This window comes from Pseudopodoces humilis, chromosome 14 (genome assembly GCF_049639895.1).
Source record: "Pseudopodoces humilis isolate 2021_Gansu_Grassland_sample_001 chromosome 14, ASM4963989v1, whole genome shotgun sequence".
In the NCBI taxonomy this organism is placed as follows: Eukaryota; Metazoa; Chordata; class Aves; order Passeriformes; family Paridae; genus Pseudopodoces; species Pseudopodoces humilis.
The window spans coordinates 1,438,743-1,462,020 of NC_142213.1; the positions used below are offsets into that span (position 1 = coordinate 1,438,743).

The 23,278-nt window shown below is 47.9% G+C and overlaps 1 protein-coding gene across 4 annotated transcripts in view; it reads left to right on the forward strand.

Annotated features, from left to right (window-relative positions):
• The window catches only part of GALNS (galactosamine (N-acetyl)-6-sulfatase), a 42,630-nt gene that overhangs the window by 14,185 nt on the left and 5,167 nt on the right, over positions 1-23,278 (forward strand). For 3 of the 4 annotated variants that reach the window (XM_005531881.3, XM_014260526.2, XM_088062120.1), the window contains 4 exons: positions 2,124-2,260; positions 4,739-4,841; positions 12,318-12,439; positions 21,461-21,578. In XM_005531881.3, the coding sequence (XP_005531938.1) occupies positions 2,124-2,260; positions 4,739-4,841; positions 12,318-12,439; positions 21,461-21,578 (480 nt within the window). Of the gene's footprint in view, positions 1-2,123; positions 2,261-4,738; positions 4,842-12,095; positions 12,181-12,317; positions 12,440-21,460; positions 21,579-23,278 lie in introns of those variants that run through there. The other variant, XM_088062119.1, reaches the window with a different exon arrangement.

Consider the following 23,278-nt stretch of genomic DNA (forward strand, 5'->3'; position numbering starts at 1 on the left):
TGAGGCACTGGGATGGAGCCACAACAGGAAAAGTGACTTTAGGATTAGATGGAGAAATTGTGAGAGCTCTGATTACAAAACGGCTCAGCCAGGGGCTGGCTCCTGCAGCGGGTGGGGGGAGCAGGAGGGGTTGGAGCTGCTCCTTCTGGAGCTCTGCAGGTGGAAATGAGCCCAGGGAGGAGCTCAGCAGGGGCTGCTCATGGCCTGAACTTCAGCCCTGGGGAGCTGCAGCTGCCCAGCCTGGGGGGACAGGGCTCAGAGGGACCTCAGCCATGTCCTTGTGCAGGGACAGGCACAGAGCAGGACCCAGGCTCTGCTCCCAGGGCCCAGTCGTGGCACAGGAGGAATGGGCAGGAACTGATCCCAGGAAGTTCCAGCTGGACATGAGGCAGAGCTTTCCTCTGTGCGCAGAGGGAGTGTGGAGATTCCTCAGGAGACATCCCAGAAGTGCCTGGACACCATCCTGTGCTCTGGGCTGGGAGGTGGGACTGGATGATTAAAATCATTTTAAGGAGAAGAATAGGCTGCTCTAAAATAAGGAATAAATGTTCTCCAAATCCCATCCAAGCTGGTCTTGAGCACTTCCAGAGCTGGGGCAGCCACAGCTTCTCTGGGAAGCATCTCCCTTTTTCCCTGCCCCCAAGGCCAGGCTGAGCAGGACCTTTCCCAGGCAGTGGCCATGGATAAATCCTGAACTCGAGGGCCTCTTGGTCTTGGTCAGCTGGTCCAGCTGCTTTCCCAAGGATTTCCACAGCCAGGTTTCCTCTTGTGCTTCAAGCTTTGCACTTTGTTTCCTCCCAAGGAATTGTGGCAGGATTCTTGCATGCAGCTTTAATAAGATGTGTTCCTGCCAACACCTCCTGATGAATGAAAGCCATTAAAGATTGAAATTACTGTAATCAAGTAATGTGATATTGTAATGTTAAACTTGTAATTAGGCCCCTGCATGTTGCTTTCTCCAGTTCTTTTTTTAATTTCTTAATTCTTCCTTTGTGTTCACTTTGTTCAGCCCAGCCTCCTAATACAAGGTTTAGTATCCCTTTTTTTTTTTCCTTTATTTTTTTGAGCCAGCATCTCACAAAAATTCATTTATCATGTCATCATTTGTTGCATTTAAATAATTTGTGTCAGCTTAGAGGCTGGGGGTCTCTTTGTGAGTAGAAGGAATCAGAGGTAAAAAGTCTTTGATAGTTCATACATTGTTCTGTTGGGACTGGACTTGGATTGTAGTCTGAAAGTGCTTTGGTACTCACAGCTGTGAGGTTGTATCCAATGGTTTCTTGTTTCCCAACAAGTGCTGTGACTGAAAATGCTCTTTCGCTGTCACATCTTGTGCTGGTGCATCCTGGTGCTCCTGAGCTGGCAGCATCTGCTTTAATTGAGTGTGTCACTGACTAATTAAATACCCTACAACAGCTCCCACAATCAGGGAGGGAGCAAAGACTCAGAAACAATCAGGCAGAACAGACTTTGTAGGGTTTTAGAATATAAATAATTAAGAGCAGAGAGATGAGTATGGCTTCCAAGTAAGGAAAAAGGGAAAAAAAAAAAGCCTTGCACATCTCCATTGAAGCCAAACCCAGATGTTTTTCTCCCTTATTAAAATATGGACTAAAAATACCACAACTTTATAGTTCTTGAATTGTTGGAAATGGTTTGCAGATGAAGTCATCAGGCTCTTTTTGTTATTATCCATCTATCCCTGTGCTTTCTGGGAACTCTCTCAGGGTATTCTGGACTCCAGAGATGACCTGGAGAAGGGAAACAAATCAAGGACTTTTTTTCCCCTTGGTGTAAGTGCTGATTTTTCAATCCGCAAATGAGCTGGAATTTCCTAAATTAAGTTGAGCCCTGTGACAACACACTCCTGGAAAAGGGATACACAGGAGTAAGGAGAGGGAGAGGAAAATGGGAAAAAGAAAAGAATCAAAATGCAAATTCTCCCTGGAGGCAGAGAAATAGGGATTATTTCCTTTGCCTTCTTGTTTTCAGAGGAGTTTGCTGGTGACTGCGGCAGTGTAAAGAGAGAGTTTTCAGGGAGCTTTGGAGGGAACCTGTTTCCATATAGATTTTCCTGAAGGGCTCTTTGGAAAAGTGTTTCTGTTGATTTTTTTTTGTTGCAGGTCAGCCATCAGCTGGGCAGTGTGATGGATCTGTTCAGCACCAGCCTCTCCCTGGCGAATCTGCAGCCTCCCAGTGACAGACAGATTGATGGCATCGACCTTTTACCTGCCATCCTGCAGGGCAAGCTAATTGACAGGTCAGTGATTATCCCAGAGCTGCCAGCCCTGCTCCTGGCTGAAGGGATGCCAGATTTGGGGCTGTTTTTTTTTAACACCAGCTCAAGAGTATTTAATAGAAACTGAATGGATGCAGCAGCAGAGCTTCCCACTGCGCTCCTGCTCCGCTGGAACAAGCCGAGGTGGGAATTCCTGACATGTGGCATGTTGCCATACAGTGGAGTCTGGGGACAGATGAAAATGTCACAGGGTTAGCAGGGATCCCTGGAACAACATATGGCAGGAGGGGAGATAAAAGCCTGAGAACTGGAACCTGGCTAGGGGAGAATCCATTATTTATCACTGCAAAAGCTGCCCAGAGCGTGCTGGGTCCTTGTCCTGCGGCAGAGCTGGGACTGGAAACATCAGGAAAATCCTCTTCCCAGGGTCCTGGATCTGGGAATGCTTCTGCAGGGATAGATTTGGGTGAAAGACCTGGAATCTTTATGTACTGTCAGCTCTTGGGCACAGGCACCAAGATCTGACAGCAAATTCTGCCAACAACTATTTTATTGGAAGCATTAGAGGTCAGGAGAGGTCTTGGGAGTTGGGATTTTGGTGGGGAATTTGGCAGCCTGGGAAATCTGACTACAGTCATATTCTTTGGGAGATAGCAAGGAAACTTATGCATGGAAAACATTTTTGGAGCTCTTTTCCTTGTTGGATGAGAGCCTTTGTGCTGTGACATTCCTTTTGTGCTGTTAGCAAAGGAATGCTAACATTCCTTTTAGTCATTTATTCCATTTATTCCTTTTGTGCCTGTTAAGCAAGGAGCACACCTGAGTGTTACCTGACTGGAGCCTTGCAGGTTCCTCAAACACAGCTTGGCCCATCTTCTGGAAGTTTGGAAAGTTCCTTTGTTGTTTTAAAAGGGAATTTCGGTGCAGTCACCAACCCCTTGTTTGTGTTACAATAACAGTCACTCAAAGCGTGTTGTGGCTTTTTCATTCTTTCTTTTCTTCCTTTTTTTTTTTTCCCTAGACATGACCAGGGCAAAGTTTTCACAGCCCACCAAAAACTTTCCAGGAGATGCAGTTGTTGTGTTCTTTTAAGCTTAAAAAGGAAAAAAAATTAATGGGGGGGGGGAAAGAAATCATTTATATCACAATATTGAGTACAAGCTGGAATCCTTCTTTGAAATAGAAAACATATTTTTTAAAAAGGAAAAGCCTAAACCCTTCAGTCAGGGGGACACATAATAACTGGTCAAATATTGGCTGTTGATGGCAAGGAAAAGGAGACTGGATTCTGTGTGGAATATTTGTGGGAGGTTTTGTTGGTGGCACTGGTTTATATCAGGTGCTGCACTTTGGCAGGTCTCTCTTGCTGCCTTTATTTCACTTCCAGGTGTGTTAAGGATACAGGAAGGAGCTTTTCTGGGAGCAGCTTCCCCTTCTTCCTGGGGACCAAGTTGTTTTCCCTTTGTTCCTGGTGACAGCTCTTGGTGACAAAGGAGGGAGGCTCATTGTTTCTGTGAGGTTAAAAGAGCTCTGAGGCCACTCCTGTCATTCAGACAGGGATATTTAAATTTCACCTTGCATTTAGGGACTGGTTTTTCCAGGTGGTGTCACCAGAGTGAGTCGTTTTTGGAGTGGCACCTGAGAAGGAAAGACAAAGGCTCCCCCTGACAGTGACAAACAGCTCCACCCTTGTGTCCTGTCAGCAGCCCAAAAGAGCTGGAAAGAAGAGCTGCACTGACAGATCAGCCCCCTCTCCTGCAGATATCCCTTCCAGTAAAATTTTGTGCTGTTCCCTCAAACAAACCAGGAATGTTTTGTTGGGAAAACCAACAGGAACGTTGCTGGGATGCCCAGGGAACATCACAGATGCAGCGAGTGCGATGCATTTCCTGGATGAATTATTAATTAGGGAAACCTCTGGGAACAAATGCAGCTTTAGCAGCGTGTTTACATGCTGCAAAGTGAGGTTTGGGGGGAAAAAACGGAGAGGAATTAAACATCACAGCATGTCTGCCTGCCAGGTTTTTCCATGTGGAGTTTCTCAAAGATGTCATCCAGAACACGCTGGCATCTGGTGTCCTCCTGGCCACCCTGGCCGTGTGACACTGCCAGCTCCATGGCAGAGCTGTGGGAACAGGGGCCTGAGCATCCCAGAGCCCGTGAATCCCACTTTTCCCTCCCAGCCAGGCACTTGAGAGCCATTTGACGTTGAAACCGCCACGCTCCAGAGGAAATCCCAGGGGCAGAGAGTTCAAGGATTAACAATCACTGGCAGCCAAGCTGGATAATGTTTCATTCTTGCACCGTGTGAGCTCTCAACTTGATGAACACTTTAAGAAATGTTAATTGAAAACCTTGCAGAGGAGACTATTAGGAGGCAGCCTGTTCCTGCCTGATATCCACATGGGAAGTGGGATGCCATTAAGGGGTTTGTGGCCCTTATCAGGAGGCTGGGCCAGGGCTGTTGGTGTTTCTCATGCAGCTCTGCTCTCCTTCCAGGCCCATTTTCTATTATCGTGGCAACGAGCTGATGGCAGTGAGAGCTGGGCTTTACAAAGCTCACTACTGGACCTGGAGCAACTCCTGGGAGGAGCACAGCAAGGTAATGGCACAGGGACCTGTCCTGGAGTCACCGGGATCCTGGGGACAGACACGCTTTAAACTGGGGGATGTCACCGTCCTTCAGTCTCCTCAGAGCTACCAGAGCTGCTCTGCAGGTTTCTGTTGGATATCAGGAACATTTCTGCCCCAAAAGGGCTGTCCAGACCTGGCCCAGCTGCCCAGGGAGGTGGTGCAGTCCCAGTCCCTCTGTTTAACAGCTGTGTGGATGTGGCACTTGGGGACATGGGTCAGTGGTGGCCTTGGCAGTGCTGGGGGAACAGTTGGACTCGATGATCTTAGAGGATATTCTAACCCAAATAATTCTACTATCCTAAGAAAAACCTCAGGTCTCCCTCTCCTGGAAATGGGGACAAAGAGAGGAAAATGAGCAAATTCCAAGTTGTTCTGAGGGATGCTCCCTTTAAGCAGTACTTAATCCCCCTTAATATTAAACCTTCCCAGCTGAATTCTGAGCTCTTGGATGTTCACCTGTGGTTGGACTCCGATCCTTGTGGGTCCCTTCCAGCTCAGGATATTCTGTGGTACTGGGGAAGTCTGGAGCCTGATGCCACACTGACCACATGTCTCCAAATTCCTGCCACAAAACACCTGCTGCCCTGAGCTATTCCAGTGGGACTGGGATGAGCTTGTTGGGTTTGTGATGGTTTAAAAGGAAAGCTGTAGGAAAGGCATAGTGGAGAATACAGCAGCGGTTGAAAGCAGTAAAATAAAGGTGTTTAATCTGTTACCAACACTTTCCTGAGCCCACATCACACTGTGTATAACATTTTATTTATTTTATTTATTTCCTGGCTGATCTCCTCACAGTTAGATGTTAAGCACTATTATTTCCTTTTCTTTTTGTGTCTTTCTTGGCTCCAAACTCTGGGGCATTTGCTGAGTGGCAGCTTCATACGTGTGCCTTGCTGCAGATCCCTTCAGACAGGAACCCAGAGCATTAAGGCCAAGTTCTCAGCAATCCTGACAGCAGCCTGGGCTTGGAGAGGGATTGTTTGCATGATTTATTTTTTTTTTATGGTTTGGGATTTTTTGTTTGATTTTTTGGGTGTATTTTTTTGTTGTTTTTTTGTTTGTTTGGGTCTTTTTTGTGTTTTTTTTTTTTAACTTATGGAAGGTCCTCAAGGCATCACAGGTGCAGAACTAAATGCTGGTGACATTTGTGGATATAAAAGTGCAGGGATTCTTTCATTGGGATGTCCTGGGGGTAGAAGGAAGTGTCAGCTCCAAGGGAGTCATTTCCATTCAGGGCTGTAAATGTGTGTGTTTGTCTCTTTTCAGACTGCAGTGCTTCAGGAGTCAAACCTTGTTTTACAGGGAGCAAGGAGGAAAGGAAAGTTGGCTCTAGAAATGTATTTTATGCTCTCAGTGCTAATTCCACACAGATAAAATGAGATCATTCATTTGTCTTGTGTGTGAGTGAAACCTGTTCATCACCCTTGGAGGGTTTTCCCTGGGTGGGAAGGACTGGGAGCTCCTCTGTGTGTTTGGGTGTAGGGTGGCCTCCTGCTCTTCCCACAAGTGTGGCAGATTCCCACAGGAATTCTTGCTCTCCGTGGTGATAAAAGCACATACCCACACTTCCAGTTGGGAAATAAACAAACCCCTGCATGGAACTCAACTCATTCCTACATTTCTGAGTGTGGAACAGTGGTAATGGGGACCAGCTACTCCTTCCAGAGGCTCTCCCACTGTGAGCAGTGGCAGTGCTGCAATTAAGGAATATTTATTCTTTTCCAAGTCTTTGTTTAACTGCTGTCTGATAAAAGTCAGCAATTATCCTGTACATCAGAGAGACGATTACAAATCCACTCTCTTTCCTGCAGCTTGGATCACATGAGCTTGATGTGGGGAAAATTGGAGCACATTAGTGGCCAGAGCAGCCATTAACAACATGCAGAGGAAGCTGAGGCTGAGATTTGTTCCAATTCTCCTCATGTCCTCGAGCCATTAATTACAAACCTCGCAAGTTTAAAAATAGAAATAAATCAGAATGCAGAGCAGTTCCACAGTTCCCAGCCCTGTTGGAAGAGTTTCTAAGCTCACCTTACAACACAGTTCCCTCTTTCAGTGACTGGGCTTCCCAGCTGTGTTGATATTGGACTCTGGAATCAAAAAGGCCACTTTGTTTGTTAATTCCATTTGAAAAACAACTATAAATCCATGCACATCTGTGGCATTTGGAATTCTGACTGTTTGCCTGTTTGTTCAATAAGGTTGACTTGCCATCCCAGTAGAACTCCAGCTAACGAGGATTTGTTAATTGTATGAGCTTTAGAGGTCTTCCCTCACTGTGAATCCAGTGAGACTTCCAGATAGGAACCTCTCTGTGTGAAGGTCCCCACTCAGACCTGGAATATGTGGTTGTCCTGTCATCCATTGGAAAGAGAGCTGAAGTTGGCCAGATGTGGCAAAACAGCTGCCTGCACATTTTGAAGAGGTTTGTTTTATGGGTAGGTGAATATTTCATGATTCGGACAGACAGGGTTTATTTAGCCAGCCCTCCATTCACTTTCAGAATTCCCTTGTGTGGACACCTTGGTAATTGACTGTGTGGGAAATTGCTGATACAGAAAACTTGCCCTGGGTTTAATCCACAATTTCGTTCAACTTTCAGAGGAGATTATCTCATTAAAGCAGCCAGAACCCCATTTCCATGCTGGTACTGGAAAATGGAGAGCTGGTGCCTGTCCTGGGTCTGTTTGGGATGAGCAGGATGGTGAGGGAGGATGTGGCCCCTCACCTGGAAAGCTGTGTTTGACTGGGGTGTGAGTTGCTTCAGTAATAAAGGATGTACACACAAATAAAAATGTACCAGGGAGACACAGCCTGCAGAAAGCACAGCCCAGCAAAGCAGAACAGGGCTCTGAAGGCTCCTCTCCATCTGGCACTCGGAATATTTACTCTGGAAACATCCCATGCAGGCAGCACACAGGTTTACAGTCATCCTGCAGTCCCATGACAGCAGCATGCCCTTACTGGTCTGCATCCTCTGCCTTATGGCCTGGGATTAGGACTTGTCATCTGACACACAGATGAATTGTGCTGTTCTGTTCTGCCCAGGTTTTGTTTGTTTATTTTTTAACCCCCAAGCAAATTTTTTTTTCTAGTCTGACTCCTGTCAGGAAGTCTTGTAGTCTCTCAGTGCTGGAGGATACCTTGATGCTGCCTTTTCTGCTGGATTAACTGGATTTCTTGATTCTTGAGGGGGTGGTTTCTTGAAAGCATAAGGGGAAGGCTCACTTCACAGAATCAAGGGGGAGTAAGCATTTTGTGGGACATTTTCCCTAAGGATTGCAGAGGATGCTTATTTGGAGCTGTTTACCTGCCTTCCATCTATATAGGTGGCTCATGTTTACATAATTTGACATCTCTGACATTCAAGGGGTGATAAATGGGACACAGAGAGATGAAAGGAAGGCTGACTTGAAAAATGTGTTTGTATTTTTAAACAGTTTGATAGAGGCAGAAAAATCTCCCTCCTGCACACGGGCTGAGTCCCTGGTGCTTTAGGACTGGTGGGTAGAAAGCTTTTCCATTGTTGTTCACCTTTTTTTTCTTGTAGCAAAGATCAGCAGTGATAAAAATAGCCACGTGTGCAGGAGCAAAGGGAGGATAAACCTGGGGAGATCCCTCTTGGACAGTGAAAACACACAGGACTTTTACTGGCAGTCATCTGTAAAATGCTGGGGTATTTTGAAAGTAGGGATCTGAAAGGGTAAAAAAATAGGTGTTTTCTATAAATTTATCAGAGTAGGCAGCAAGTCCTCAGGAATTTTCTAATTTAGTGCTGCACAGAGGAGGCAGGAATGGGAGGTAGCAGGAGAAAGGAAATTTGCTTTTCTCTGCCTGCCACCAAGAGTACCCAGCAGAGAACAGCCCTTGTACCTCCCAAGAGCACTGATGCAAGAAGGGGAAAAAAAATAACAGGAAAAAACTTGGAAAACACCCTTTGCTTTCGGGAGAGGGACTGATAACATCAACCTTTGTGCTGTCAGCTTGTTGGGAGCCTTCAGTGGGATTCCTCGAGCGCTCCTGTGACTTTAAAGGCTGCCAGCAGCCGCTGTTGTTTTAATGCAAAATGCCAAAGGGGTTATTCCAGTCAGGCTCTGTGATTGCCCTTCTCCTCCACGTGAAGGGATCGATAAAGCCTTTTCTGCGCCGGGGATGTGAAGTCAAGTAGAACCTCACAAATAATGACATTTGATTGTGGTCCTCTGAGCACATGAACCAGGCATCGATCGGAGCTCGCTGCGCTGCCCATCTCCGGGGGCTCTTCCAGCCTCTTAACACATTAGAAGCAATTTTGGGTGCACGGGGTTGAAGCTTGGCACCCACACTCGGAGCTGACTGCTCATCCCAGGGAGGATTTCACCGGGAATGGCCGGGAGGGCAAGGACGCTTGCTGCGTTGTGGCGATCAGCAAGAAACGGCATCGCAGGCTTTAATTAACAGCTGCGCTTTTCTCCTCGCAGCACGAACCTGGGTTTGGTGCCCTGGGTGGTGCTGGTGGAGCGAGGAGACCGGAGCAGGAGGCAGAGCTGGGCTGGGGTGGCTCCTGTCAGCCGGAGCTGCTGGGCTGGAGCCAGGCTGAGGAATTGCCAGAGGGCTCCCGTTAACACAAGTGGTGATTCCATCTCTTGGCAGGGAGCCCAAACTGGCAACCGGCTGTGTTTGTCTCATGTCTATATTGACACAGCATCTGTGGGCCATTTGCTCTGGAAATTAAAGCTGTGCAACCAAAGGCTGCTGCGTCCCAGGGATGGAAAAACAACCCGGGCTGGGTGACTGCTGAGAAGGACAGGGATGGCGATTGCTGGAAGGCTCACCTGGCAGGCAGGGAATGCTACTTTTTTACCAGAATAATTGAAAGAAAGGATTGTTGGAATCTCTCCTGCAGCAAACAGGTTTCTGTGGTGGTGCTGGGCAGGAGCTGAGCTGTTCTTGATGCTCTGTATGGGCTCCCTTAGAAGGCAGGAGATGCTCCAGACAGGAGCTTCTGGTTTGGTTTTCAAGCTTTTGAGACAGAACAGAAAAGCCCCAAGAGTTTGCTGAAACACAAACAAGGAATGACCTTTGTGCTGTGTTTGATCAGTGAACCCTGCAAATCCCAGAATCCTGCAGGTTGGAAAAGCCCTCCAGGGTCATGGAGTCCAAGCTGTGACCAATCCCCAGGTGTGAGCACTGAGCCACATCCAGTCCTTCCCTGAGCACCTCCAGGGATGGGGACTCCATGCACTGGATAGGGAGCAGGGACAAAAATTAGGAATGTGCTTGAATTATTGATCCCTGCACCTTGGTGTGAACAGTCTGACAATAAACAGCTCTCAGGGATAACAGCAGAGTGGATTTGGGTGGTGTTATTCTGGTGGGTAGGACAGGCTTAGGCAGCTCTTGGCTCTTTTCCAGCTCCAGACATCACCAAACCTACCTATACAAAATAAATAATACTGAATTTCCTATATCTATATCTTCTATTTTGCTCATTTGTTGATGAATAGAAAAATCCTTGAAACTCTCTCTGCAGGTTGAATATTGACTCACACAATACATAAAAATAGCAATATTCTATTTTATTTGCAGGGATGAAGTTGGAATGCCTTAGAAATGTCCTGAAATGGTATTTTGGGGGTTTTATTTATTTACCTATTTATTTATTTGAGTTTTCTCCACTAGACTTCTTTTCAAGAGGGCACTGAGAGCTTAAATTATGATGACAGCTTTGAGCTGGTGGCATCAAGCAAATTGTCCCAGCACTTTCTTCCCTGGGAATCTTTGGGATTGTTTGTTGGAGTCTGGGCTACAAGGATTTCCTAGGAAACACAAGATAAAACAGAAACAGAGCAATGTCTAAACAAACACCCGAGAGACGAAAATCTTTCACACTGAAGCATTTGCAGCCGAGGAGCATTGTACCAATTAGCAGGCTCTTAATTAAATTGCTTGTTTGATTTGCATCCAAATTATAATTTGGACGTTATGGAGGCTTTGATACCTTTTCATTAACTGGTCCTTTTGTGGGGAAAAAAACCCAAAAAACCACACAAAAATCTATTTTCCCTGTGTGTTTCAGAGGCCTGTGGCATCACAGGGTGGGAAGGTCAATCAGTTTTGTATCCATTTAAAGTCCATTATTGGTAGGGCCACTCCAGCCTATCAAGCAACTCCCTTATTTTTCCAGTCAGTGATTCAGGAATCTATAGCCCTGTGCAGATAAATGGGATTTCATGGGCTTCTAAACTTCTTGCTTTATTGAAAAGCAGAATATTAACTGCTCCACTGACCAGCTGTCCATTAAAAACACGGGATATTTTTAGAAAATTGTTTGCCAATCAAATCCTACCAACATCTGTAGAGAGCCTTTTCAGTTTGTTTTAGAAGCAAATGCTACAGCTGCTTTCCCACTTCCATTGAAACATTCCCATTTACCTGCTCTCCATGTCTCTGTCCGTGGCTCGGGGCACTTTGGGATTGTGAGGAACAGCGTGGGAGCTGGAATTGTAAAACCCAGCTTTAACAAGTCCATTTGGGACTGAGCTGGGCTGGGCTGGGCTGGGCTGGGGGGCCCTGCTTTATTGCCTGCCCAGGGAAATGAGTGGTTTTGCTTTTTTGGCTCTTGCTGGGGTTTAAATGGGCTCTGGTGGTCCTGGAGGCTGCAGGCCAGGGATTAGGGAGCTCCCAGCTGGCAGATGAGGGCTGGGGAGGGAGGGGAGCTGGCAGGGCTGGTGCCCAGTGAGCTCTTAACCCCTTGCTGCTCCCAGCTGCTTCCCAGGAAGGTCCCAGTAGCTGTGCCCTTCAAATCCACCTCTGCTGCAGGGAAAATCCCACCTTGTGCCCCCACGGATGGTCAGAGACAGGAATGTGGGAATGTTTCCACTTCCTGCAGTACTTCCATCCCCACCGTCATGCCCAGGTGAGTCCCTCAATACTAGCTTGCCATGAATCAAATGGAAAACACATCAGTTTTTATAAAATTAACCAGATTTGCTTCATTTCTCAGAGAAATTGATCCTTCAGGTGCCTGCTGCCTCTCAGGGTGTCTGAATGTCTCTCCTGGGGTTTTGGTTTTGATCAGAAGTGCCAGGTGATCTTCCTGGAGCCTTCCAAAGCCATAAAAAATCAGCCAGAAAATCCTTTCCATGTACAGAATTTTTATGATTAAATGCTTCCACCTCTTTGTCTTTTGTTCTGCCATTTCATTTTAATGAATATTTTATTTGGATTATATTTTTATAAGACAAGAATGCACGGCTTTGCTTCAGCTCTGATGTCAGTGCAACACCACTTGATCACCTTATTTTACCCCACCAGCTGAGAATGTGTTTTGAAGATTGAAGTGGACTCTTGGTTTAAAACAATCTTGAGGTTTGTTGGTGTTTTGCTGGAGAAAGTGCCATCAACTCAAGATTTGCTGCATGCCCTGCATCACCTTTGATGACCTCTCTCCTTTTTCCTGCAGGGCATCGATTTCTGTCCTGGCCAGAGCGTGGCTGGAGTGACAACACACACGCAGGAGGAGCACACTTTCCTGCCCCTGCTCTTCCACCTGGGCAGGGACCCTGGTGAGAAGTACCCATTAAGGTGAGCCACTTCTTGGGGTTTCATGAAAACTCAGCAGTGTCAGTGTTCAGAATTTATTTGCTTTCGTAGCTGGTTCTTGAAATCTGCTTAAAAACTGTCTCAGAAAGCCGTGCTGGGAAATAATGGCTTTCCTGCTGGCTTTTTCTCAGGAGGAAAGGACCAAACCTTGTTTTCAGGTGGTCAGGTGAGGTGGGTGTGCACATGGACTTGTCAGCCTGGTTGTTCCTGTTCTGTGTGCTGCAGCCCCTTGGGGAGCAGGAAAACACCAATTTTTGGACAGAACAGGGCTGAGTGCAGCACATTCAAACAGAGCTGCTGGGGAGCTGTGCCTTGGAGCTGGGAGTTTTGGGGCCAGAGAAGAAACAGCCAGTGCTTTGTGGTGCTGGAATCTCTGGAGGGCAGACTGGTAACCTTCCAGTCTCCTACCCCAGCTAAGGGAACTTCTCCAGAGGGTCTTTAGCAAGAGGATTTTGTGCCCAATCCTGCTCCTTCCTTGGGCTCTCCTGCCTGTCTGAATCCATTTTCCTCTAAGCCTGCTATTGTAATATTTATCTCTGGCACACACCATGTCCTGAGAGATTCCCGCAAGGATTTATGCAGTCAGCAGCCAGCAGAGCCCACAAAGAACCCTGTCACCTCCAAAAATGCTCCCAAGGTGTCCCCACCTCCCTCCTTCCCTCCCTCCCTGCAGCAAATCCAGGGACACGCAGCCTCATCCCTCACCAGTGGCTCTGACAAGGAGAGTGTGGAAATAAATCAAGAGGGAACAAGTGCTGCTGGGACTGCCTGCCCAGAACTGGGTTTGTGCAGCAGCCTAGAGAGGCAGAGATGTTTCCTGAGCTGACAGGGCTACAATTACTCAACTGATTTGAATAATTGAGTGGACACGCTTGCCCCATTCCTTCCAGAGGAGCTGAGCCTGTGCTGTCCACTGAGTGTTTTCACTGGAGAGAGGAGGGGAGGGAAAATATTTCCATTTTCTCTCGTTTAACAGAGCACTTTAGAGGTGCATCAGCAGTGGGTAAAGCTCTTTGGGAGCTCTGCTGCCACTGCATTCCAGCACTAATGAACAAAGCACAGCTGCAGCTCCAGGGCTGTAAATACAGCTCAGTGAAACTAAACCAGGCTGGGATTCCAGGTGAGAGCTGGGCAGTTTAACAACTGTTTTATTTCCCAAGGGCCTGGAGTGCCAGGACACAGGGAATGGCTTCCCACTGCCAGAGGGCAGGGATGGATGGGATACTGGGAAGGAATTCCTCCCTGTGAGCGTGGGCAGGCCCTGGCACAGGTGCCCAGAGCAGCTGTGGCTGCCCCTGGATCCCTGGAAGTGCCCAAGGCCAGCTTGGATGGGGCTTGGAGCAGCCTGGGATGGTGGAAGGAGTCCCTGCCCATGGCAGGGGGTGGCACTGGATGGGCTTTGAGGTCCCTTCAAACCCAACCATTGCAGGATTCTGTGATTGTGTTTTAGGAAATGAGTGTATAGAAATAATCTCTTTCTCCAAAAAATCAGAAAAATGGGTAGCAGTAACTGAACTGTAGCTTGCCTGCTGTGTGTGTCACCTTTGTCACCTGCTCCAGGTGACTTTGCCTTGCCAGGGGATTGCACTGGATGATCTCTTGAACTCTCAACCCTAAATACTCTGTGATTTTGGGATTCTGTGATACTGTTTGTGTTTCCTCTGGATTCGAGGCAGAGGAGCTCTCCCCTCAGAGGTGTTTGCAGCACCTGCTTCCCTGTGATTCCACTGTTCCTTCCCACCACCATGGAGTGAGCACTGAAATAAATTCCAGGGTTCCAACTGCAATCATTTCTCATATGGTTGCATTGATTTTTTGGATATTCACAAGCTGTTGCTTTGATTGAATTTTATGGCAAGATTATGACCTGATTATGGAGAGCTGTGCTGGTGTTTATTATGCAGCCCCTAATAGAAACCCTCTTTTTAGCAAACCACTCTTCCTTTCTGCAGCACATTCTGCTTCTATTGTCTCCTCTCTGGTCACAATGGAAAACTCATGGGAAGTGGGTCTCCTCTATCGAATGTGGTAATTAAATTATCCTCATTTGTGGAGCTGTTCCTGGTGTGTATTTTTATTTAGCTTAATTATCCCCCTTGGCAGGGAGCCTGCTGGGAGTCCCGACACTAATGTTTCTCCAAAGGGAATCCAGCATCCTGCTCCCAGCCTGCATCTGTCTGTCCCTACGTGCTGGCTCTGTTCTCCCTGCCTGCTTCTGCTCACTTTTTATTACATTTATTCCTTATTTAGTGCAGCCTTTTCTTCTCCCTTGAAGTGATTTTAATAATCTGTCATCTCTCTTGATTTACACGAGTCTGGAGCGGGGCCACGTGCGAAGCCACCAGCAGTGGGTGTCACTGCTCCTCAGGAGGGCCTGGCATCACATGGCACCTCTGGAGGGATTTGCTGCTTCTATATTTGGGATCTCAGAGCCAGGGAATCCCAGGAATCAGCAGTTCAGTCACCTGCAGCAACACCTCTGACTTGCAGGGTGGTGACACTGCACGTGCAGGACACACAGAGACAGCTCTTCAAGGCTGCAATTCTGTAAATTCAGGGAATATTTAAGACTGGACCCTTAGGACCATCACGTGCCATTAACCTGGCCCTGCCAAGCCCACCACTGTTTGGTTCATCTCATGGGGGTTGGAACAAGATGAGTTTTAAGGTCCCTTCCCACCCAAACCATTCCATGATTGTTATTCTGTATTAGGAAGATGAGGGGATAGGAATAACCTATTTTTCCAAAAATCAAACAAAACTTTTGAGTCTTAGTTGAGGCGGCTGCTAAAGGGATCCCTGAAGATGCAAGTGCTGCAAGACCCAGAGGCAGCAGGTAACGTGTTCAGCTCCCTGGGATTCTTGGTGAGGCAGGCTAAGTCCTTCCTCTTCCTCACACTGTTCACTGCATTTCCTGGAGCCTGCCTGCAAACAGTGCCAGCAGAAGGAGCTCCCACAGGAGCGCTTTCCATGCAGTGAAAAACCGCTCAGGCAGTTCCAGGCAGGTCCTGTCAGCGTGCTGGGGACACATCTGGCAGTGCTGAGCACCCTGCCTGTGTGTTCCCTTCCTGTGCTGCATCCCTGCCCTCAGCTGCTCTGGGAACAGCCCCTCCCAGCACTCCTGGGACTTCTCTTCCTGCTGCTGCCCCTCTGGATTTGGCTGGAGCCCCCCTGCCCCCCATCTTCTGCCAAGGGACACGGTTGTGTTTGCTCCTTTGCCTTGAAATATCATGGAATCCTGGAATGGGTTGGGTTGGATGAACCTTAAAGGATCCATCTCATCTCACTCCTGCCATGGCAGGGACACCTTCCACTGGCCGAGGTGGCTCCAGCCCCAATGTCCAGCCTGGCCTTGGGCACTTCCAGGGATCCAGGGGCAGCCACAGCTGCTCTGGGCACCTGTGCCAGGATCTCCTCATCCTCCCAGGGAAGGAATTCCTTCCCAATATCCCATCCATCCCTGCCCTCTGGCAGTGGGCAGCCATTCCCTGTGTCCTGTCTCTCCATCCCCCGCCCAAAGTCCCTCTCCAGCTCTCCTGGAGCCCCTTGTGTAGGAGTTATCTCATCCTCAGTGGTGAGAAGTGAACCCTTTGTGCCTTTTTGTCACCCAGATCAGTGCAGGCTGGGGGACAGAAAATCTCTCTTTAGAGCTGTCAAATTTCAACTATAACTAAGAATGTGTGCTGGGCAGCACAGAAAGCAGAAGCATTTCCCTGAGTCTGAGCAGGGCTTTGTTTCCTCCCTGGATGCAATAACTGCCCTTGTTACCAAATTTATCCAAATGCAGAACTAAGAGATCTGATAGGTTTTTTCCCTTGGCCAGATTCTGTTATCTTTGGGTTGTGGTATGTGTGTGCTAAGTACCACAGAGGGAACTTGTTTCTCCAGTGTGACAAATTCAGTAAAATTATCTGTTGGTACCATCTTCACAAGCAGTTGTCAGTTTTATTATCTGAGTCAGATTATTGTTTATACAGATATTTACTAAAATACTGCATTACCAGTCAAGAATAACACGTTTTATATATATATATATTTATACAAAAAGCAGAGCTGGCACAGCTAAAACTACAGTTACTAAAATACCTAATGCAGCCTGAAGTAGAAAAAGTGTTTTGAAGCCAAAGAATTTATAACAGAAATGTCTGAAATGCTGCCAGTTTGAGCCAGAGGTGCAAAGCTTAATAACAAGTGAGGACAGGGTAAGTACAGCCTGCTCACACCTTGTTGTTACTCCAGGTTTGTGGCAGCTTCTGCTCTGAGCAATGAGTTTATTGAATTATGAACATCAAAATTCCTGTGTTTTACTTAGGGCAATGGATTTTACTATTATGGAAGAAAATGGAAGTGATAAGGCTTGGTTGATGAACATAATGATTTTAGAACACATTAATTAAGAAGAGAGCTCACAAGTGCCTATTTCGAGCAGATGGAAAATTCAGGAAATCATCAGAGAGGTAATTGCAGTGGTTATGGAGCCAGAAAAAAAGGGAAGGAGCTCCTGAAGGGAAGCTAAAGGGGAAAGGATCTGATAGAAAAGTTGCCAGTCTCACCTTAGTGCTCAGGGCACAAACCTGGCTGTGGGGAAGAGAGAAAAGGTGCAAAACAGGGCGAAAAATGGGAATAATAGCAAAGAGCAAGGATTGTGCCCAGGGGAGATGCTGACTCCTCATCTTGGAAAAGAGGGAAATGGTACCAGCTGCATTGCAGGGGTGAATTAACAGCTGCCACAGGAGAGGTGACACTAAAAGTGTGGAAATTGTGGCTGAGGAGCCTCAGAGGTGGCAATAAAAACCATGGAGCACCAACCACGCCGGGGCTGGATGCAGCAAGGTGGGAAGAAGCAGGTGAGCCAGGTGGGACTGGTAGAGAGCCAGCTCGGAGGGAAGAGGGGGAAATAAAATCCCCCTGTGGAGGAGAATCATCAGCCTGGAGACTGGGGATGGACACAAACACATCTGGGTCCCTGGCTGCCCTTTCCCAATCTCTGGGACCAAGCTAGAACTCGTGCTCCATCAGCCCACAGCCCTCAGGTGTTCTGGGTGCAGTGATGCTGTATGAAAAGGAATATTGGCAGAAAAAAAGCTGCGTGAACCAGCTGCAAAAAATGCGGAATGCAGTTTGAAGTGGATGTCATCATCTTCTTCAGAGACAGGACCAGGCAATGCTGCAGCCACAAGAAAGCAGCCTGAAGAACACAGTACATAAATTGTGGTTCAGAAATACCACTGAAAATGAAACCTGAGGAATACCACTGAAAATGAAACCTGAGAATACCACTGAAAATGAAACCTGAGAATACCACTGAAAATGAAACCTGAGAATACCACTGAAAATGAAACCTGAGGAATAGCACAGGAGCAGCCAGCAGGAGGATCAGTGGACAGCTGTTACTTCTGTCACCTGTTCACACCCAGATGAAAGCTTTACTATTCACTCTACCTTTATCCCCTTTGCCATTTCAGTCCTGTGGTTCCAGGCAGTGAAATCCAGCAGAAAGGCAGGATTCTGGGAGCTGGGCAGGGAAAACTTCCATGAAAATAGGTGAGCAGGTGAAGGATCAGCACCATCACATCTCCTTGCTGCAAGGAGTGTGCTGATCATCACAGCTTCGACTCTCAGATCTTGGAGGCGTTTTCCAACCTGAATGATTCTGGAATTCCAAGGTTTCCTGTGGCTCAGTGGCCACATGTCCCTAACGCCTCCAGGGATGCATCTGGACCCCAAAATGCTGCTGGACCAGAGGTGACTTGGGGTAAGGGCCACCTTCACCCTTTGATTCCTCATTTGTTTTCCTTTGGCTCCTCTGAGTCTCTCCAGTAATTCCAGAGCAGAGCCCCTAACCTGTCTCAGCCTCCTGCATTGTGCAGACCTTAAATTGCAAATAAACTTGATAATGGAAGAGAGGAACTGAGGAAGACTGAATAATAAGACAAGATCAAGACTTGGATACCACGGTGCTGCGAAGCCTCAAAGCTCTGATAACAGATAAAATCAAATTATCAGAATCTGGGTGTATTTCACAATTAAAAATAATGGTTTTAATTAAAATAATTCCAGGGGAGAAGGAAGTAAAGTATCATTAGCCACGTTTTATGCTCTTCCCATAACTTCATATCAATCTGATGGCTGCTGTTCCTAAAATCATGGAGTCCTGGAATGGTTTGGATCGGAAGAGGCCTTTAAAGCTCATCCTGTTGAAAGCTCATTACCTTTCACTAAACCAGGCTGCTCCAAGCCTGGTCTAGAGCCCTTTGTCAGGTTTCTGTGAATCCCATTATGGGATTTTTTATAATCTATCATTCCCATTTTGTTCCAGTCCTCTCAGTTACACCACGGCCCCGTTACTCCCAGGACAGCCACCGCACAGTAAATCAGCAGGACGAGGTGTAAAACATCCTGAAATCCTGCTGAGAATGCTCCTGGATTTGTTTGGGTGCTGATCTATTTGAGGGTGCACTTAAGGATGGCAGAGAATCATCCCCGAAGGTGAAAGCCCAAGGAGCAGAGGATTAGAGCGGAGTTTTAGCTGTGTGTGAGACAAACCCTGCTCCCTGCAGAGCTGGATTTGCTGGGAGGGCACGCTGGGGTTAAGCAGCAGAGCAGGTTCCAGGAGCTGAGGGGGGAGGATGGGAGCAGATTGCCAAGGCACAATTACAGTAAATGAAGGAAGCACAGCCCACACCTGTGCCTGGGACCCCGAGCTCCAATCCAGCCCTGATTGCATCTCCAGGGACTTCCCGGAGGTAAAGTGTCAATTAGTGTAATGACCCTGGACTTTGTCCACTCTGCTCCCTCGTTCTGAGCGTGGAATAATTTCATGGACGCTGGGGGATCTCTTTTAGCAAACTCCTCACAACACCACCTGCTCACCCTCTCATTCTTGCAGTGCTATTCCCAGCTCTCCTTCCCGGGATTGCTCAACTGGAATACGAAATGCAGCTGGCCCCGGAGGCAGCCGGGGCTGCATCCTCACAGACAATGGTGCCCAGACACCTGTACAGCTCATTCCACCTCTTTTTGGAGCAGGGAATGCAGCAAAGCTGGCCTTGCAGCCCAGCTCTCCATATGCACTCCAGGAAAGGATGGGACTCCAGGTAGGAGAGGTTCCCAGCTCCCCTAACAGCTCAGACTGATTACCATGAGGTAATTATCCCCATTTTACATGCAAATTCCAGGCACTCTTGCAGATTTTGTCTCAAAATTCACTTGCTTAGGGCTGCAGGCAGTTTTAACTCCTGTGCAGTCAGTAAATACTTTGCAGATCCACGGATATGGGATTTTGGGCCATGTTGTGGAGCTGAGCAGGAATATCTGAGTTAAAACTGAGCCATGGAGTCAAGGCAGGAAAATCAACCTCCATGGAATGGGGGATATATCCATGTGGTCAAGAAAAGAAAACCAAACCTCATGGAGCAGGGTTAGGTGGGATATTGGGAAGGAATTGTTCCCTGTCAGGGTGGGCAGGCCCTGGCACAGGTGCCCAGAGCAGCTGTGGCTGCCCCTGGATCCCTGGAAGTGCCCAAGGCCAGGCTGGACAGGGCTTGGAGCATCCTGGGATAGTGGAAGGTGTCCCTGCCATGGCAGGGGATGGACTGAGATGAGCTTTAAATCCCTTCCAACCCAAACCATCCCAGGATTGTCAGATTCTGTGAAATTCGGGAGCTTCTCAGGATACTCTGGATTTCAGGGTGGTCCTTCAGCTCTCTCCACCAGGATCCAGCCAGCTGGGTGTGAGAGCAGCAGCTCCAGCTCCTCATCCCCCATTCCCTTCCAGCTCTCTATCAGCTCAGCCCAGCTCCACAATCAGCCTCTCCCTGGCTGCCTGCCGAGCTGGGATATTTATAGGGTTTACTGGAAACGCTTGGCACATCGCTGGCCTTCGAAATGTGATTGTTTTGCAAAGAAGGAAATTAGCTGGAGTGTGGGGCTGGTGGCCAGCTTGGCCTGGGAGCAGAGGGAGCCCGAGGTCAGGACCCAGCTGCATTGTTTCTTTTATCTTCAGAAGGAATTTGCCGCTCTCCGCTCTCCGTGGGGTTTTTGGTGGTTTTTTAAGTGACTCTTAAGGTGACGGACAAAGAGAGATCATTGTTAGGAATCCTGCTTTTTAGAAATACTTGAGATATTGGTGTAGCCTACCCTGAGCCACTCCACAAATACCTGCTGGAATTGGGTGGGTCAGGATCTGCTCATTTGTAACCACGTTTGGGGGCATGGCAGATGGCTCCCAGCTTGGAATAATCAAACTGTAGTGGAAAGATGTGGATGGGGCAGAACCTCAGCGTGTTGTGGAACGGGGGAGGTATTCTCCTCTTGGACAAGGCCCTTCTATTCTTCTCCTCTCTGTTTGCATAATTTTAGTTCATTTCCTTGGTGGTTGTGGAGTTTAACTGGCCCGAGGTTGTGTTTGAAACCCTTCCTGAGAACACTCTTGTAAAACAAAATATTGACATTCCCTTCGCTTCCCTACAACAAACGCCTCCACCCGGGGCAGGTGTTCCAGGAGAGCTCTTGGAAGATGGGGAGATGAGTGTGGAGAGCTGCTGACCTCAGGTGGGACACACTGGAAGAGTTGCCTTGGGAAATTTCTGTCCTAAGCTGTCTGGGAAAACGTTTGTCCTGTGTCTGGGAAGCCTCCCCTGATAATCATTAAGGGATAGCTCGAGGACAACCCAGAAATGCCTTTTTATTTGCTAAGACAATTCCCTTGGGAATCCACATGAGCTCCTAGCTGATCTGAGCTAGGAGGAAACATTTGGGGCCCTGGAGCAGCAGTTTGGAAAGCTGAGCTGGTCTGGAGGCAGGTGATTTCTGGGGAGGACAAGCCACTGCCATCCTCAGTGCCCTGAGCAGCGCAGCCCCACCCTGCCAGCCTGCACTTCATTCCCTACAGACCCACGGGCAGCTGGCAGGATGTTTCCACATCTCTTCCTTGTGGCCCAGCCTGGTGATGGACAGCACAGTGAAGCCCCAGCAGTAACCCCTGTGCTTTTCCCGTTGCAGTTTTGCCAGTGAGGAATACCAGCGGGCCGTGGAGCGCATCTCAGGGCTGGTCCAGCAGCACAAGGCTGCCCTGGTGCCAGGCCAGCCCCAGCTCAACGTGTGTGACCAGGCTGTCATGGTGAGTGCCTAAATGCACTGGGGAATCCTTGGATTAAAATACATTTTGTAAATGTTTCATACAATGTCAGTGTTGGGAAGGGATGGAGAAGAGATCACGGTCACCTGTTGGTGGCTTCCTTGCTTAGAGACAGAGCAGTTCCTTCTTCTCCTTTCTAATCCCTTTCTGCAGTTCTCAAAATCCTGGAGTCACATAATGAATCCTGCAATGGTTTGGGTGGGAAGGGATCTTAGAGCTCATCCAGTCCCACCCCTGCCAGGGCAGGGACACCTCCCACTGTCCCAGGCTACTCCAAGCTCCATCCAAGCTGGCCTTGAACACTTCCAGGGATCCAGGGGCAGCCACAGCTGCTCTGGGCACCTGTGCCAGGGCCTCCCCACCCTCCCAGGGAGGAATTCCTTCCCAGTGTCCCATCCATCGCTGCCCTCTTTGTTTTGAATCTTCTATGGGACAGTGCCTTGTTTTCAGTGATCTATCTTGCTCTGTTTCCTCCAGTTCCCCCCATGCCTGAATTTTCCAAAGTCTTTATTGAAATTGAACATTTCCAGTGCTGTTTTCTCTTTCAAGTCTCCTGTTGGAAAGTTACAGTTTGGCTTCCCTGTCAAACACTGCTTGGTTTATTGAGAACCTGGGAAAGAAACTGGATAATCTGGGGGAGGTTGTCACTTGACAGGAGGCTGTGTAGTCTGAGGGAATGTGTCTGGGGGCTGACAGACAAAATAGTAACAGGCAAAATGTTTTTACGGACAAAATCTTGTAACAGGCTGTTACAAAATAGTAACAGGCAAAATCTTCCTGATGCAGAAATAATCTTCTGAATCAGTCAGAACCCGCTGCCTCTGGTCTGTCACCAGCAAAGAACAAAATGTGGAGCAGTTCCTCTCAGAAACAAGGCAAAGATGTCCCTTAGCTTTGTCCCATCTCTTTATTTTTGGATGTTAAATAGGAAAAATATTTGAAGGCCCATTGTTTCTGTGTTGTTTTCTTTCCTTATTCAACTTTTCTCTTAATAAAAACTGTTCTCTGCTCCTCTGGGACCTTTTGGATTCAGGCACTGTCCCCAGGGCCTGGCTGCTGCCAGAGCCCTGCACTGCAAAGGCATTTCTTCCAAAACTGCTTCACAAATTGAAGGCCATCAGAGGCAGAAAATGGGCTGGGGGGATTCTAATCCCAGGAGAAATGTTTCAATCCCAGCAGGAAACATGGTGAGTTGTCCAGTCTCTGTACTCTCCTCACAAGATAACTCCATGGTCACTACACCAAAATATCAGGCACCAGATGGCTGCTGCCTTTGGAGACCAGAAATGAAGATAAGCAAATCTTTAGGGAGAGATTATATTGGTGGGGTGGATTGGGGCCTAAATCTGTTTTTGGGGCATGCTGGGAGATAGAGACACTGACACTATCTCCTATCACCTGTTTATGTGATAAGGGCATTTGATGTATTTGGGAGAGAGGAGAAGAATTGTCTTCACTTACACAAAAACAAAGTGTGTGGAAGTGTTCAAGGCCACGGAGGGACAGGACACAGGGAATGGCTCCCAGTGCCAGAGGGCAGGGATGGATGGGATATTGGGAAGGAATTCCTCCCTGGGAGGGTGGGGAGACCCTGGCACAGATTCCCAGTGAAGCTCTGGCTGTGCCATCCCTGGAAATGTCCAAGGCAAGGTTGGATGGGGCTTGGAGCACCCTGGGCCAGT